Source organism: Sceloporus occidentalis, unplaced genomic scaffold (genome assembly GCF_023333645.1).
Source record: "Sceloporus occidentalis isolate IW3139 unplaced genomic scaffold, rSceOcc1.0.p SCAF_67, whole genome shotgun sequence".
Taxonomy (NCBI): domain Eukaryota; kingdom Metazoa; phylum Chordata; class Lepidosauria; order Squamata; family Phrynosomatidae; genus Sceloporus; species Sceloporus occidentalis.
In genome coordinates this window covers 1,056,165-1,071,042 of record NW_028317047.1, presented here as the reverse complement: position 1 = coordinate 1,071,042, position 14,878 = coordinate 1,056,165, and the positions used below count along the sequence as shown (strand labels likewise).

At 37.0% G+C, this 14,878-nt stretch overlaps 1 protein-coding gene across 1 annotated transcript in view; it reads right to left on the bottom strand.

The window, feature by feature from the left end:
* The window catches only part of LOC149286607 (contactin-associated protein-like 2), a 494,134-nt gene that overhangs the window by 342,296 nt on the left and 136,960 nt on the right, over positions 1-14,878 (bottom strand). Inside the window, exons 5-8 of the mRNA XM_089493838.1 lie at positions 7,157-7,360; positions 5,170-5,354; positions 4,422-4,565; positions 2,148-2,412 (exon numbers count right to left, since the gene is read on the bottom strand). Of these exons, the coding sequence (XP_089349964.1) occupies positions 2,148-2,412; positions 4,422-4,565; positions 5,170-5,354; positions 7,157-7,360 (798 nt within the window). The remainder of the gene's footprint in view (positions 1-2,147; positions 2,413-4,421; positions 4,566-5,169; positions 5,355-7,156; positions 7,361-14,878) is intronic.

The window sequence follows — 14,878 nt, the reverse complement described above, 5'->3', positions numbered from 1 at the left end:
TCTCTTGACTTTTTTACTGCCAAATAATGTCCACCAATGGAAAAGAATAATATCGTTATTCCTGTGACTGTTGTCATTTATATATAAATATAAGAGGATATTTTAATGCACACATTAGTTAGTACAACCCAGTAGCATACCTAAAGGTGCCACTCAGGGGTGCCCCAGGTGCTGCCCCTGTTGGCACAAAACAGAGTGTTCCAGGCACAGTTGGCACAGGCAGGCTGCTAAAGGGGTAGATGTGTCACAGGCAACCTGCTAAAGGGGAAGAAATGGGACAGGGAGGCTGGTTTACGGGCAAAGGCCTACCACATCAATGTCTGGCTCAGTGTATAGTGATGAGAGTTATCCTCATATCTGTTTTGTTCCTGTTGACATACAGTTTATTGTGACTTAAATATTCTTGCCAACTGTCACGTACAAGTAAATAGGAGATACCGTAGTCAGGTAGGACTCCAAGACAGAACAAGTTCAGACAAGCCGAGGTCAGGATTCCGGAGAGCAGGATAGCCGATAAACGTAGCCGAAGTCAGGATTCAGGAGATCAGGATAAACGATGAACAAGCCGAGGTCAGGATACAGGAAAACAACGTAGTCAGGCGAGCCGAGGTCAAACACAGGAATCAGGCAGGTAAACGCTATCTGGGTGCTAGCACAAGGCATAGACGACCATCAGAAGGCAAGGTGAAACTGGTCTGAGGGGTTTAAATGGAGAACCGCGGAGGAAGTCTGAATCTCCCATCAGCCCCTCATGACATCACTTCCGGTGTCTGTGACTCGCGGCCATCTTGTGGATGGCGTAATCTCCCTTCATAAATTCCTCCAGTATGTGAGTTCGCCACTAGAGGTCGCGCATGCGCAGCAGCAGGTCGCCGTGTACCAGGAGGTCTGCCTCTCCTGCGTGGCACTTCAGAGGAAGGCAGCGGAAGCGGCCTTGCGGTGGAGGGGGGTCTCCCTCTCCCTCGTGGTGGCCGTGCGGTGGGGGGTCTCCCTCTCCTCCGTGGGGGCTGCTGCGGAGGTGGCCGTGCATTGGAGGGGGGTCTCCCTCTCCTCCGTGGTGGCTGCTGCGGAGGTGGCCGTGCGTTGGAGGGGGGTCTCCCTCTCCTCCGTGGTGGCTGCTGTGGAGGTAATCGTGCGTTGGAGGGGGGTCTCCCTCTCCTCCGCGGCGGCTGTTGCGGCAACGTGGGAACTGAGGACAGGTGAGTAACACCAACATTCATTTTTTTGTGTGTGGGGGGATGCCACATGCACGATCCGGCTGCCAAATAACCTAGGTACACCCCTGGTACAACCTAAAAATTGTGTTTCTGTTTTATTTCAAATCTAAAATCTTAGAAATCATCTTTAATCATCTATCAATTAGAAATGTTAAAGAAATTATTTAATTTTAAGATTTCGCCTGTATATTATAAGACTTGTTTTTTGCTGAAAACAAGATATATGCTTTTTTGCTCACATTTGCACAAAGAGAACTACACCTAAACCCCTGTTTTTATCTTAATGGTGGCGCGCCCAGTTTACATTAAAGTGCACGCACTCTGTATGTCACTTCAGTGGAATCTTTTTGAATAAATAATTCTCTCTCAATTTGGACCAGCTGTTTCACGTTGATTTTTTCCACAAAAGTAACAAGTTAATAGAAATCTTAGATTTGGTGTTCTCTTACCCTGTTCTCGGTCACAATTTATTTATTATGATTTAATGCGAAAGTGTGTTTAATACTCCCAATACATTTCACAGGTCATTCAGAATTTCATCATGCTGGAGATAAACAGTTTTTTCTCAGCATGGCCAAAGCACATTGTCCTATAACACAGCAACCTAGATAAGATAAGAACCTAATCTAGCAATTTTAAATATTGAAAAACTGCATTCAACTGATTGAATTTACAATCAATCTCTGATGAGAATAAAGTAGGCCGATTTTAAATATGTCACCAGGAACTGCATCCAGGAGACAATCCCACACTAAGATTTGATTTTCTTCCTTCTTGCCTTAACTGTCCAAGGTTTGTAAATTGTTGATAAGCCAGGGAAACCTATAGGCTGAGACATATTTATGTAATCTCCACAAGAAAATAGATAACTATTATATTGTATTCAAGTAAAAAGCCTGTGTCTGTAGAAGAATATATACTATAACCTACCTGAGGAAATATCGATGCGATTCTTCTTGGACTTGGTCATATTTATGTGAACGCTGATTTTTCCTTCTGTCAAGTCAATTTCTACGTTGCCGATTTCATCAGCAAAGGTATTAAAGAGAAGAAGTCCATTTGGATTCCAAGTACGAAACTGAAAGTTTACTGACAAGAGGTCTTCATTATGACGGCCTTGTACTTCCAAGTAACTTGTGGCATTAAAAAAGACAGAGACTGCTCGTGATTCCACACAAGTGAAGTTTATATTGACCTAAGAAACAGAGTGGTGACAGTTTAAATAAATTATTTTTTTAAGAACTACGGTATTTATGTTAAATAATTTACAAGACACCGTTTATTTAACTCAAAAAAAACTTTGAGAAAATAATATATTTGACCATTTTTGGAAAGGTGATAAACATACATTTTTAGACCAGGTAATACCCACACAGAACACTCCATATGAAATTTAACAACATCATAAGGAGTATTGAAGAGTGTCTTTGATTTTCAAAACAAGGACATTTCTAAGTGACCCCAAACTTTTGAATGGTAATGTTTATATTGTTTTTAATTAATGTACATTAGAAGAATATAAATGCTATAAATGTATACCTTATCTTTTATTGTTACGCTGTACTTAATTTGGAAACAGGCTTTGATTCATTCAACACCTTAAATATTACATATACAGACAGACTACCATTGCAAAGCTACCCTTTAAGGGAATATATATATTGGCTTTTTTTTAGCCCAGCACTGTGAAGAAGGTACTATAAAATGTTTTTTGACATGAACATATTCCATTAAGGGATATTCTTGTTACCTGCAGTTATAAGAGGAAGTAAATCACAATCAGAACAGTTTGTGGTTCCACTTTAATTCTAAATTGTCCAAAGCTGCTTCTTTCTAGGTGAAGAATTTCCTATTTATTGTAGAGTTTTTGCCATCAGAGAAAGTGCTTCAAAACATTTACTCGCTGCTGGCTAATGACTATCCGAGTCTGGTTACTTTTCCTTAGAAAATATGATGTGGTTATTTTATAAATTACTAAAACACATCATTACAAGTACGTTCTCCTCTACATTCCCGTCTTGTACTTTACAATAAATAATCTTCCAAAACCATTTCTGTGAGCTTCTGTTTTTTTTTTATATCTTCAGTAGAAGTTTTCAGAAAATATTTAGCCCAAAGTCAAATCAGGTAGCAAAATAAATGCTTTGAAAAAAATATTGAGTCACTTTAAGATCTATGCTGAAATGTATCATTATTATCATGTCCCTTATCATAGAATGTCAACTGGTGAACACATCACTGAAAGATAAGCTATACAGAAAGGTTATGTACAGTCCATCCTATGATTAAGAGATAACCATGTTAATTATGGAGCAGTTCCTAGTCATACTATGAATTCAAATTCCTGGCACCAACAGTTATAAGACAAGTATGTTGATTATGGAGTCTTTCCTAGGGTCCAAAGCATGATGTAATATATTTTGTGGACAAATGTCCACAGATCAGAGTAAAGACTGTGAGACATGAATAGTCTCTTCTTAAGTAAAAAAAAAAACTAAAGAAGGGACCTCTCTGTTTCTAAAAGATTACATTACTTTTTATATTACTCTGTGAGTGTTGACCCCTGAATTTAAATTTAAAGCAGTAAAATCGCTCATAGTACAGTTCCCTCATGTCATGCCTGATAACACATTAACTCTTGAATTCTTTATTAAACTACCACGTTACTAAATAATTTATTGTTCCTACATCTGTTTTTTTGTGCTATTTTTGTGCACCATTCATCTCCTTTATGGCAATAGTTCTGCTAGAATGTTATTGGCAGAGGCCATATGATATCAGCTATATGGTGTGTTAACAATATTCAGTGTGCTTTGGAAGCTAGCCCCCGAGCTTAAAGAAAAACTAAATTGGTAAGTATTCAGTTAATTCAACAATGTTTTATGAATATTGATATATTTAAAACTGTCTTGTGGTTTTGGGATGGATTGCATGAACTACTGTTTGGTAATATTGTGTATAGCACACTTAACACACCACTACATAATGTTCCCAAGTTCCCCTGAGGCGGTTTATAATGGCAAATAATACATTGTGATGGATAAATGTATTTGCAGTTGACATTTGGTATGGGACATTTTCATTCTCAGATACTAATAATAGGGTTTTTACTTAAGTGTTATTATTGTAATTGTCGTAAATATTACATTATTCTTTGTATAAAAGAGTTGATTTCTATTACAAATGTAAACATGATGTACTTACCACATTGTAAGGATCCATCTTCCTTCTCCTGGCAAGGTCAGTAATGTTATTTCCATTGTAGTTGATACTTTCCATGCAACCCTTGAAATTCTTTCTACTGCTTGAGCTTGGTTTTCCGGAGAAAGGCATACCTCCAAAAGTCAGCTTTTTTAAGAAAAAAAGAAGATTTCAGGGTCTTTTTTGGTTTTGTTGTGCTTAATGCTTAAATTTTAACTCCCTATCATATATTTACTACACAATTATCCAATCCAGAAGCCAATAAACCATATAGTTTTGTTGTCCTAATTGTTTCTTTAACTACATATTGTATAACATTTTATTTGGATAATTTATCATCTCTGTTCCATCATGTATCTTCTCTGGTACACAATGAATTACTGCCAATAGATTTGCATTGTTGCTCCCTTAATATTTCTGCGCACTTTAGCATTACATATATTTGTTATCAAAATGAATGTGAAAATATGGAACACGATTTGCAGACTTGTTAAGATTTGTAGAAAAGTACAGCAGGGCAATCCAGCATCTCAAAACAATATGTTTAAACTACAATATGTCGCATTGTTTTCTTCCATATTTTGCGAATGGAATACTAATGTAGCATTTTTACAAAATAATGCAGTAGATTTGCTTCCACAATTGAAGTAAAAACAAGTTTAAAGGAATTTAAATTACACATAAAATATATTTTCTTATTTTATAGTAAATGTTTATATATAACACAGATGTGCTATGTGTGTTGTATTACCTCAAAGTCCAAGTCTAAATAATCAAAGTCTCCATTGGCTTTAAAATGTTGTATGTGTCTGTCAAGTGTCAGGTTAATATTCCTTCCATGGCGCTCAATTATGACAGAATGCCAATGGTGATCATCTAGAAGGCTTCCTGAGGTTGCTGAGGTGTGACCATAAATGGATCCATATTGGTTGCTTCCTGAAATTGAAATGAATAAATTACTTATGATGAAGAAGTAGCTACAATCCAGGTAAATTCAATCATAGCTACTTTTACCATGAGCAAATTGCAAGGTACATTTCTGATAAATTCACACTGATTTCAGTGGGCAAAGTTTTTCATGCCGCTATAATAAGACCAGGCAACACATTCATTGTATGGAAGTTGCTAATAACTTTAGCTGAGCACAGCAGCTCCCCAGATCTTTTATCTACGAGATTCAATAAAGTTCATGCTGCTGAGGGACCCAACACTGAACTCCAAAAACACTTGTGAGTTCCAACTGGTGAACACGTAAGCTGACATTTTTTAATTAGAATTAGTGAATCTGTTGAGGGAAAACATCAACTAGCATTGTGATGGAAATTTTGCTTAATTAACCATATGCACCAATGATTTTGACAATTCTTGCATTATGTGAATAAGGAGTCATGCTTTAAAAATATCAACTCAAGACATATAAATATGTGTATTTTGTATATATGGAGAATTACTGTTTAGAGTGGACCTATCACCTTACAAATTTACAATAGCTAGAATAATATTGTCACCGCTTTGTTTTGATAACACTGTTTCATGATTTTATTATGGCATTTTTAAGATTTACTTAGAAGATATTAACAAAAGATTATGATCTATTTATTGTTACTATTATTATCGTGATGATTATTTGTTAAATAGTCTTTAATTGGCATGTAGACACAAGAAGTACTCTAGCTTTACAGTAGGAATATAATATTGCCTTCTTTGAAGCTAAACATTTTACATAGAAATCGTATTTCTTTTTCAGTATGTGTAAATAAAATTAAATATCTGTGGTGTAAAAAATGATAATTTGTCTAAAATTATCACTTGACATCCTTAATATGAATATATTGTTAGAAAGTGATAGATATGTATCACCGAAAATTGCCTTTGATTTAATTCAGTTATGTTTGAGACCAGCTACATAAAAACAAAATAAAAAATGACATTTATTCATCAGTGTGAAAATATCCACAAACCTACAAAAGTTATTTCCAACTAAGATGACTGTTCATTTTGTCTTACTGCCTCAATATAGAAATTGAATAAATACAATGCATAAATAGCCACAGTATCATAAAATAAAATAATAAACAAAATTATAACCCTCCGCCAGATGACACAACTAACACTGCAAAAACATCCAGTGTTAAAAAAGAAATAAACTTACAATTATATTTCCATAGTACTAATAAAAAAATATCTAAAACAAATAAACGAAAAAAGACATAGTGTAAATCTGTATAGATCAAATGAAAAAAGGAAAATAAATGAAATTAACTCACAAACGTCACTCCAAGTTAAATGTGAATCTATGTGGAGCAAACTTAAACAGTAGTATAGATGGATAGATATAACATATAAACGTGTAAATGCTTTCATGAAGTCACCTGGAAAAATATAGTAAAAATCCAATAGGGAAAATAATAAATTCCTTTTTTTTTGGTATGTGTTCACAGATGAACAAATGAGTGACTTAAAATGGATTTCACTATATTGTTTCTGATGACTTGATGAAAGCGTATACATGCTTATACGTTATGTTATATCTGTCTATCTATCTATCTATCTATACAACTGTTCAAGTTTGGGATCATTTTTTTATGGAATATCTCCATAGGTTTACAGGAACCATCAATTATGTTAACACAGCCAAAAACATTGTTGTTTTGGATGAAAACAGCTATGGGGCCCCTAAGCAATATATATATATCTCATTTATAGTGTTCTGCTGTTTTTTTTTTTCTTTCTGTTACCTAGGTTTAACTGTAGCACCAGCTTTGCTTTCTTAAGCTCCAAGGTGATATAGTCCCCCTGCTGGCCTTCACCATGAAAGAGCACGCCTTCACTCTCTGAAGTTTTGAATTTGAGTGAGATGACATCTTTTAATGTCTTCATCTTTTTGTTCTTAAATCGATATGTCAGCCCAGCACTGCCATCAAAATTGATAACATCAGCCCCTGTAAAAATAGAAAGCATGTTAGAACAAAAACACACACCGGCATTTGAAACTAGAATTCATGAAACAGAGTACGTTAAGTTATATTGAATACTGTGCCATCTTTGTTATGTGTTAGATTTTTTACACACCCGCCTTAGTTGAATTTAAATTGCATGTTTAAAAGACATATCAAACATAAGCCAATTCTGCACTGATTAATTGTTTCAATGTATAATAACTGCAACAGGGAAACACATTATTTACCATACCTAACCTTATACACTTATAGATTCTTATATATTCTTTTTTCTTTTATGTTCATGGCTCTCTTTGGCTTTCATATTAAGAACTTTTATATGCGTTCTTTATGTGCACTATGATGCTTTTACTGATCTAATTAAAACAATGATATAGGCACAATTTATCCCAAACATAAATATTGTATTATTAATAATTATTATACTTGATACCAACTTGAAAGTGACAGAGAATCATTTTGCATTTGAATCGATAAACACTTTCAGAAAATGAACTATTCTTTTATAGTATTCTGTCTGTAATAAATTATACCCTGAAACCATTCTTTATAATAATAAAGACATAAGAACACATAGAGTACTGGATATCAAACCACATGGGTAACTAGTTCAGGGGAAGACATCTTTATTAAAAACAGTAGCTTTTTTTTTTTTTTTTTAACTAAGGGGCTGAAAATGCTTACATTTCTCTTATTTTGTTTTAATGCATTCAAGAACTGTAACAGTATGACATGTCTGTGTCATGCTTGCCCTGACCTATCTGCTACAGCAGTCAGATATGCTCCCAAGGTTTGTGAGGCTTTGAGGGTTTGTTGCCTTTCTTAGGAAGTGGCAATGGGCTTTTGTGATCATGGTAAGAACTGTCTACTAGGCAGTAGCTGGTGGGTTGTTTTTGGTTACTGTTATTTGTTAACGATGGTATGGGAATGTAATAAAGCTGTGGCCAACACCCTTACCTAGATTAATGTCATATGTCATCTTTCGGGGTAGCGAGTTGAAATTAGGTTTTGCTGTTTCCTTACAGATATAGACCTGACCACTCAAACAGACCACTAGAATATGAAATAGTCTTAGAGGTCCACTTCACTCAGCAAAACAGAAACCATGTGTGTGAAGGAGAGAATGTCGTGGTGCTAGGGAGCCCGGGGCACGAGTCCCGCTCCATTCCGCCTAAGGGCAGCACTCCCTACACTTTAAGTTAATAGCCCTATAGGTCTTTTATGCTACTGAATTCTCATTGAAATACTTTAAAGTTGCAAATGTGCAGGAAACCGAATGAGTATTACATACTGCACTTACAAGATAAATGACATATCTGCTTTCTCATAAAGAAATACTAATATACAGTTTTGGAAATTATCACTGTATCTTAAACTGTTCCCGTAGTTCAGGATGCACTGGTCTTTGGAGATTTATTTAAGAAGTAGGTAGTATTTTTAGCTGATAAAAGGAGAGGTTGAACATGTCAGTGCAAGATGTAGTTAGTCCATTAAAAAACACAACAGAAGTGCTGATGTTTTCTTCAGTATATTTCATAGATAAGCACTGCTACTCTTTCATCTTCTTGACTTGCCCCGAACTTGCTTTATATAGTTTTTCTTCATTTGTTTTAAAAACCAACACAATTGTAGACTTGCTAAACGTCCACAAAAATATTAATACTTTGTAAAGGGTTAGTTAACGGTGCAGATCTGTTGTTACTCTTAATGTTTAAGTACATAGAAACAATACAGAAAATTTGAGGAGTCTTCCGGTTTATCAAATTTCAATTAAGTCTTCCTGGCAATTATATCCTGGCATTATGACTGAAACAAAGATACCCATGGTTAAAATAATCATTCCTGTAAACATTTTTTTTTACATTTAACAGTACTAGGAATATAATTACAAAATTATTACATTTCACCAGTAGGTAGAATATCACCTTTAAAGTATGAATAACACTATATACCAAAATGAGGCTACAGGAAAGTGACAATATGTTCCAAGTAGGAGCAGGAACCTCTGCAGTAAATACGTCAAGTTCCTTGGTGTATAAAAAAAGCATTAAATTAACAAGTGATATGTCATGGTTTCATGATGTTGGTTTTCATTATCATAGACTCTTCCCACTAGACCTCTGAAGGTGTGCTGTGGTATCTGGCACCAAGACATTAGCAGCAGCTCCTTTAAGTCCTGTAAGTTGCAAGGTGGGGCCTCCATGAATCGGACTTGTTTGTCCACCACATCCCACAGATGCTAGATTGGATTGAGAGGCCATGTCAACAGCTTGAACTTGTTTTATTTCTCAAACCATTCCTGAGCCGTTTTTGGCAGGGCGCATTATCCTGCTCAAAGAGGCCAATACCTTGTCCATAAAAAGGGTGTACATGATCTGCAACAATGCTTAGGTAGGTGGTACATGTCAAAGTAACATTCACATGAATGGCAGGACCCAAGGTTTTCCAGCAGAAGATTGCCCAAACCATCATACTGCCTCCACCATCTTGCCTTCTTTCATGGATGCATCCTGGTGCCCGTGTTCTCCACGCACCCAGCCATCCACATAATGTGAAAGAAAATATGATTCATCAGACCAGGCCACTTTCGTTGATTGCGCCGTAGTCTAGTTCCTTTGCTCACATGCCCATCGTAGGCACTTTCGGCAGTGGACAGGGGTCAGCATGGGAACCCTGACTGATCTGCAGCTTGGCAAACTGTGATGCACTGTGTGTTCTGACACCTTTCTATGAGAACCAGCATTATTTTTTTCAGCAATCTGAGCTACAGTATAATATACATGTTTGCTCTGGAAGTATCCAAGACATTTTCATACAGTTTTATAAGTATATTTCAGTTTATATTCACTTATGTGTGCGCAGTCACTTTCTTTCACATTTTTCCGTAAATGTTTTTTGACTTGTAGAATAAGTTTGTTGCCTGCCAAATATGTTTTGGGCTACATTATTATTGAATCACTTGGCTAAATTTTCCCACTGGGTGAACATTGCCGGCCCTCTTCTGACTAATATATCCTTACTGATGACTGGCAGAGCTAAATTCTCTAGTTTGCTGATGCTATGCACAATGGCAAAGTGTGTTTTTATTTATATATTAAATGAGCATTTTTGGAGACGAAAACAACAGATATTTGATTAAACTGTCACCTATACCAACAATGTTCTCATAAAACCTAAAAACTCTCCCTCAAATCTACTGTGCTTGTCAAAATATTTTATAATCAATAGCAATCATTTGATGTACTTTTTGTTTGAAACACCAGATGTGAAGGGAAATGTTTTGCTATTATTCAAGTAACCCAACAATATGTCAACAGAATGTTGGGCAAGTACATGATCTATCACACATCTAGTCTTTTGTTCTTCCACAAGTTTATTTTCTCTTTTTTATATCTGAGTTAGGAATCATATGCGGTGTAGTTATTTTTTTCCACCCTTTTCAGCAGAAAGTTATCAGCAATGATGCATGGCACTGGAATAAGAAAAAAATTGTAGCGTTGCTAAAAGTCATTTTTGACTGTGACGATGTAAACTTTTAAAAATGTTGCAGGTACTAAATTTTAAGTTTTCAGCATTAATAAAAAAAGAAATCCCTTGACACATTAATTTGTTATACTTTTTGTACATCATTTTTCATTTTATTTTCTCAAACCTCATATGTATGCTAAATGTACTATAATACATCGTTTTGTTTGTTATTCAGAGAATTTTCCTCTCATGAGGATTGGCAAAGGTTTGTGAGGCTCAGACAGAGAAGAACCTTACGTGTGGCAAATCTTGCTGTTAAAAGCTGTTGTAAGCATAAGGCAAGAATGTATGGCACTGGGGCATTGCAGATAACCCAAGGATGTTGTGTGGGCATAGCCAGGCAAATTAAAGGATGAGACATGTAGAACAGGTAGCCAATGTCGAGGAACAAGCCGTGTTTGAGGGGCAGGGGATAGTTGGGATAGTCCCAACCGAGTTCAGGTCAGGAACCGGGAAGTCCAGCAGCAAAAATGAGGGTCAAACAGGGACAACAGGCTAGCTTAAGGAGAAATGCCGTCTGCACTAAATCAGACACCAGAGCTTGTAACACACAAGAATAGACAAGTGCAGTTTCTGGGGTTATATAGGGTCAGGAGGGGAGGGCTCCACCTCACAAAGCTGCCCCTGCTTCACTGTAGAGGGAGCAAGGCTCAGTAACCAACGGTGACGTAGCTAAAGGCAGGAAGATACACCTCCCTGCTGGCAGGAGAGGCGTCACTCCACAGTTTCCGGTGTACCAGTAACGCAAGGTCAGGGATGCGGCCTATTCCACCGTTGGATGTCGCTTCCGGACACAGCGCGTGTGTTAAGCAAGGCTGGGGATGATCTCATATCTTTGAGCTAATTTAACCTTAATTGATATTAACAATGGTTGAAAATGTTTTGTAATTCAACACCCTGACTAATTGTTACTGGGTAACTCAAATGGAGTACTCAAATACATCTTTAAAGCACACTGCAGACCTTCAAAACTTTCATATAGAATACTCAAAATATGACTTTTCAATACAAAAAAATACAAAGAATAACTTGTCCATGTTTATTTTTAAATAGCGCCTGGCAATGAAATACCATCTTTTCAATTCAAAAATATTACACCTAAAAATGCTGTTAATTAAACCCACTTGCTCCACAAGCTAACAAATCTTGGCACACGAGTCAACTTGTTCTTTCCTCTAAATCACATGAACAACTCAAAAACAACTTTTATGAAGTTTTTGTTATGCAGGAAACTGCCTATCATTCCATACTTAGGTTTTACGCGACAGTTAAGCATTCCCTGCAAAAAAAAGAATATAGCTAAATTTTACAAAATGAAATAATTATTTCAGAGAAACATTTGGACATTCTGCAATAGTAAGAATGATGTTTCTAATGTTGCATTTAGTTAGAAATTTAGCAAAGAAGATGGAAAAGCATCTTTGATGCATATGTCTGCAAGCCATCAGAAGTAATGCATTTATATTTACAGGGGCGTAACTAGACGCCTCAGGGCCCGGGTGCGAGAATCTGTTAAGGCCCCCCCCAAAAACATGATTTTTACCCAACAATTTTTTTTCAACTAATTCAACAAATTCAATTTACATATTGAATCATATCTGTAAAAAAATCAAAGAAAAAGGGGCGCATGTACAAAGGGCATAATCCAGGGGTGTCCAAGTTTTTTCTGCAGTGGGCCACTTCATCAGAATTGTATACGTGCGCGGGCCACACTAATTTTTCACTGTGACAAAAAATATGGCCTTTAATAAAATATGCGGATTAAAATAAAGTAAATAACACAAAACCTTTACTCTTCCTCTCACTGATTTCTGGGCCTTGAAAGTTTTGCGACTACAAATTCAGGATTCCCTAGATTTATTCTAGGGATGAACTAAAATGAAAATTCTGGACCAAAACATTCAGGGTTCACTTAGCCAAAACCGAAAATGACCCCCACCTTTAAAAATAATAATAAAAACTCACATGTTTAATAAAAGTAGGTAACACACAATTGGACAAAATTAGCAATATGACTTGGCATGATAGGAGTGTGATTGCTAACAGCAATCACACTCCTATCATACCCAGGCAACCAGTAAATGCTGGTACCTAGACATGATGGGACTGTGCTCGCTGTGATTGCTGTTAGCAATCACACTCCTATCATGCCAAGTCAGCCAGTACATGCTGGTACAGGGTGGCTGTAAGTGATGTGCAGACCCCATACTGCTGGCAGCATCAATACACAAGGGGGGCAGCTAGCCAGGTTTCAGCATGTACTGGCTAACAGCAATCACAGTCCCATCATGCCTAGGTTCCAGCACTTACACATCCATCCAGTAAATGCTGGAACCTAGGCATTATGGGACTGTGATTGCTGTTAACAATCACACTCCTATCATGCCAAGTCAGCCAGTACATGCTGGTACAGGGTGGCTGTAAGTGCAGACCCCATACTGCTGGCAGCATCACTACACAAGGGGGGCAGCTGGCCAGGTTTCAGCATGTACTGGCTGACTTGGCATGATAGGAGTGTGATTGCTAACAGCAATCACAGTCCCATCATGCCTAGGTTCCAGCACTTACACATCCATGCTATCACACACACACACACACACACACACTCATTTATTCATATAATCATTAATTCACAGATTCATTCCCTCAATCACACACACTCATTCAAACACCCTCCCCACCCCCTTACCTGCACTGCAGCTCCTCGATGCCGCTCACAGACTTCAGCAGGGGGCACGGCCTCCCTCTGCCTTCTCTGCTAAAGCACAGAGGAAGTAGGATGTCACGTGAACTCCGCTTCCTCTGTGCTGTCCAGAAGACCCTCCCACAAGTAAGTAGCAGGGCTTGAGGTGCGGCTCGTGTAAGATCGGTTGCCCTGGCTGCCGATCTTACGCGGGCCGCACCTCGAGGTCTCGCGGGCCGCATTTGGACGCCCCTGCCTTATTTAAAAAAAAACAAAAAAACGTAAAAAAGATTTCGGGCGGCCCCTTGGCTTGGGCCCCCCTGCCGCCGGGGCCCGGTCGCAGTTGCGACCCCTGCGACCCCGGTAGTTCCGCCACTGTATATTTATATAACTAATATTTATTGGCTTGTGTCATCTAGTATGCTTAGTGGTAGACACTTAAAAAAATTATTGCATTTGTTTTGGGAATGTAGAAGAACTGTATTCAGAATTTAGATGCTGTATTACATTTGTGTAATGTTCATTTCAACTTTAAAAGAAAAAATGAATTTGGTAGGAAATGTCTCTTTCTAGATTCTATATACCTGACAAATTTCGTTCAATTGTGTTCAACACTACCAGACTAAAGATATGCAATACAGTTTGAAACCATACACTTTTATGCAGTAAACTCATTTTAGAAAATATTAAACAGATCATTACATATTCCCCACACATAGCACTAACTGAATGCAATATGAATTTATTAAAGATTAAAAAACATTAACCTAGTCATATTTAGAGTAAAAGTATGTTTTGGATTGCAGGTAGGCAAAAAGTATCATATGCAAAATACAACAATGCCATAGTTCATCTTAGTCTCACAATTAGCCCTTGAGAGTTTAATCCTTTATTTACACATAAATATTTTTGGAAAATACATATAGCAAGGAACTTTCTATATGACATTACCATTAAGACATTGAGATTCTTCAGATATCCACCTTTTCCATCACAAACATAATGGTAAAATTACAATATATATAATAATACCCTCACTGACTCAACTTCCACCTCAACCATAGCAATGAATCAGTTATATAAAATCAGGCCATCCAATTCTACTACATCTGTTTATAATGAGGAGCTTAGACAAAAATATCTACAGTATTCTGTCTCTGTGGATGCCTCATCCAGCAAGGACATTCAGTGAGGCAAATTGACAAGAGATTTGAACAGTCCTTAAATATATTCAGGAGTGCTCACTTCAATATAACAATATGTAGGAGAACATCTGTATTCCCCTGGTT